The 2,897-nt window shown below is 38.4% G+C and overlaps 1 protein-coding gene across 1 annotated transcript in view; it reads right to left on the bottom strand.

The window, feature by feature from the left end:
• LOC107099038 (gamma-glutamyl hydrolase-like) overlaps positions 1-1,089 on the bottom strand; it is a 28,257-nt gene extending 27,168 nt beyond the window's left edge. Inside the window, exon 1 of the mRNA XM_015396972.1 lies at positions 930-1,089. Coding sequence (XP_015252458.1) covers positions 930-1,089 — 160 coding nt within the window. The remainder of the gene's footprint in view (positions 1-929) is intronic.
• Between the last annotated feature and the right edge of the window lie 1,808 nt (positions 1,090-2,897).

The raw sequence follows: 2,897 nt of genomic DNA, 5'->3' as shown, positions 1-2,897 counted from the left end.
ACTGATTATTTTGCAGTTGGTTTTCTTGTTTTTTTTTTTTTCTCATTTAAGTTTCTTTGAAATTGTTACTGATCGGTGTGAACAATAAAAGCTTTTGTAAGTTTTGTTGTGTGTAAAATGTCTTAGAAGAGAACAATAACTTAAGGCACAACGTTTTTCTGCCATTTTGGTGAAATAAGCTCAAGCAAACAGTTAAAGTGTTTGTTCGAATTGGGCAATGATGAAATAAATGATATATAATATAATGCATTTTTTTTTTGCAAATGTTTTTCTTGTTTTTTTATCCCATGTAAGTTCCTTTGAAATCTTTATTGATTGGTGTGTATAATTACATCTTTTTTGTTAGTTTTTTTGTGTGTAAAATATCTTAGAAGAGAACAATCATTTAAGGTGCAGTTTTTCTGCCATTGTAGTGAAATAAGGTCAAGCAGACAGTGAAAGTGTTTGTGCAAAATGGAAGATGTTAATAATTTTTATTCAACCTGTTTTTAATCAGGAATTTATGTTTTGCGTTCAACCAATCTTTTGGCTAAACCAACCAATCTAATTTGGCAGTGTTTTTACCTAATCTATATTTGTACCAGGGCAAACCAATACAAAGTAGTAAAATACCGAGATGTGGAAGTTCATCTCTTTCAGCTGACGCCACTAGCAAGCCGATAGTTCTTTAGAAAGCAATACTACTTAAAACCCATTACAACTGTGTCCAGTGGCTTGCTCAGTTTTTGATCATTGTTTAATCAAACCAAACTAGTTTTAACCAACTAGATTGGTTGTTTTTCCAACCAATCTATTCTTAGAATCTATCCAAACTCTATCCACCTGACAGCAACTTTCCTACAAACTCCCACATCTTGACTGAAAACCGAGGCTGTTTAAATGTCTCTTGAAGTTCTTGTGCTTTCTGAACCACTTCCTGAAGTGGTCACCTGGTATCACCGTAGCGAGACTTCGGACGTCATGAATTTTGGCCCCCATGGGTGAGGGTTTTGCCCCCTCACTCAGCTCCCTCTTCACCACAACAATCCGATACAGCGACCGCATCACTGCCGACGCCGCACCGATTCGTCTATCGATCTCACGCCCCATCAGTCCCTCACTCGTGAACTAGACCCCAATATACTTGAACTCCTTCACTTGAGACAAGTTTTAACAATTGTATTTTGTTAAAATATAATATTAATAAAATGCAGCTAGAAAATAAAATAAAACCATTAGACTTATTCAATGGTGAATATAGTGACCTTACTTTATATGTATACATAAATTAAGAGAATACATTTTTAGGGGGTCAGCAGTCGTTGTTTTTGGGGTCACAGGCTGAAATGTTTTTGAACTCAGCTGCATCCAGTGAAACTAAAGCTGTTTGACTTTTTGGTTCTAACTGCAGACTTAATGTAACATGTGGTGCGTCGATTCCCAAACTTTACCTGCTGGCCCCCGTTTACTTTCAAAAAATTATTTTGCTCTTACTTGCCCTGGGGGCCTGAAGCAGTCACTTAGTTCACTTATACCTATGGCCGGTGTTCCGTCAGACCAGCATGTGTATATTCAAGACGCAAGACGTCAGATTTGTGCTTATTCCTTTACTCATGTAAAAAAAAAAAATATTTCAAGGGAAGACCACCATATACTCAAAAAACACAAAAAAGTAAGTAATTAAATTGTTTTTTGTACATGACTTAAGGGATACACGCCTCTTAAAGTAGTTTAAAGTCTATTTTTTGTACAAAACTAAAGGGATAAACTGGTATTGACTATGGGTATGCTGGTCTGACTGGGTATGCTGGTCTGACAGAACAGCGACCGTAATGTCAGCTCACCAGCCGACAGATAGAGGGAAAAAAACCTGCTTTACAAACGTGATTAGTTGGAAATCATTTATCTCTGAGGCAATTTCCTGTCAAGAAGAAAGAAAAACTCCAGTTGAGCAACAGTGTGAAGCAGAGGGGAGTAACAACCCCTCAACATTTCACTCATCTAATAGAAGCACTACTTTAATGTTTTGTTACTCAAGTAAAAAAAAACGTTAAAAAAGTCTGTTAAAGGGATATAAAAGCACTGGGTAACTGTTGGCTTCTAACCTCTGGTGAAATGGTTAAGATGATGTAATCAGGCAGACAGTTATGAGCAAATTGTGGTATTTTAAAGAAGAGTTGACTGGGGAACAATCAGAAACATTTTATTTGATGACATCGACGCATCACATGTTCACTATTCAATTCAGTTTGAATTCAATTCAGTTTATTTCTATAGCGCCAATTCGCAACACATGTCATCTCAAGGCGCTTTACAGTTCACCAGATCATACAGTGAAATTGATTGAAAGTTTTCTACCTAATTGCATCGACTCATTGACTCGAATGCAATCCCTCACACTAAGCATGCTTCTAGGGACAGTGGAGAGGAAAAACTCCCTTTAAACAGTAAGCAACTTCCAGCATAACCAGGCTCAGTGTGAGCGGCCATCTGCTGAGGCCCACTGGGGTTCAAGGAGACAGAAGCAGAGATAGAAAAGGCAACTGTCAACCAGCTCCTCAGGCGGCCCCGTTCAGGAAACACAGCTGGCAGATGAGCTCAGAGGATGAAGAGAGCACATCCACTCAGTCACAGTCAGAGAAACAGGACTACACTGAAAAACAGGCAGATCTCAAACATCGATTAACAAAGGTGTTGATGGCAGCAGCAAATAGGTTAACTGTGTTGTCCGACATTGGATGAGGGGTTGTAGACAGCCAACAAATTCATCAAACTGACACACGGACATCCACAATCCTAGCTAGTTGGTGATTGTCCCTCTTGCATTGTGTCGTGTGTTAGATTTAAAAATTGTAAGTTCATATAGGATAAAAATGAATCTGACACACAAAGGGATTTTCAAACACAGCTTCCCGCAG

This window comes from Cyprinodon variegatus, unplaced genomic scaffold, assembly GCF_000732505.1.
Source record: "Cyprinodon variegatus isolate N-32 unplaced genomic scaffold, C_variegatus-1.0 Scaffold832, whole genome shotgun sequence".
In the NCBI taxonomy this organism is placed as follows: Eukaryota; Metazoa; Chordata; class Actinopteri; order Cyprinodontiformes; family Cyprinodontidae; genus Cyprinodon; species Cyprinodon variegatus.
The sequence above is the reverse complement of the archived record's forward strand: the minus strand, read 5'-3'. Positions and strand labels throughout refer to the sequence as shown.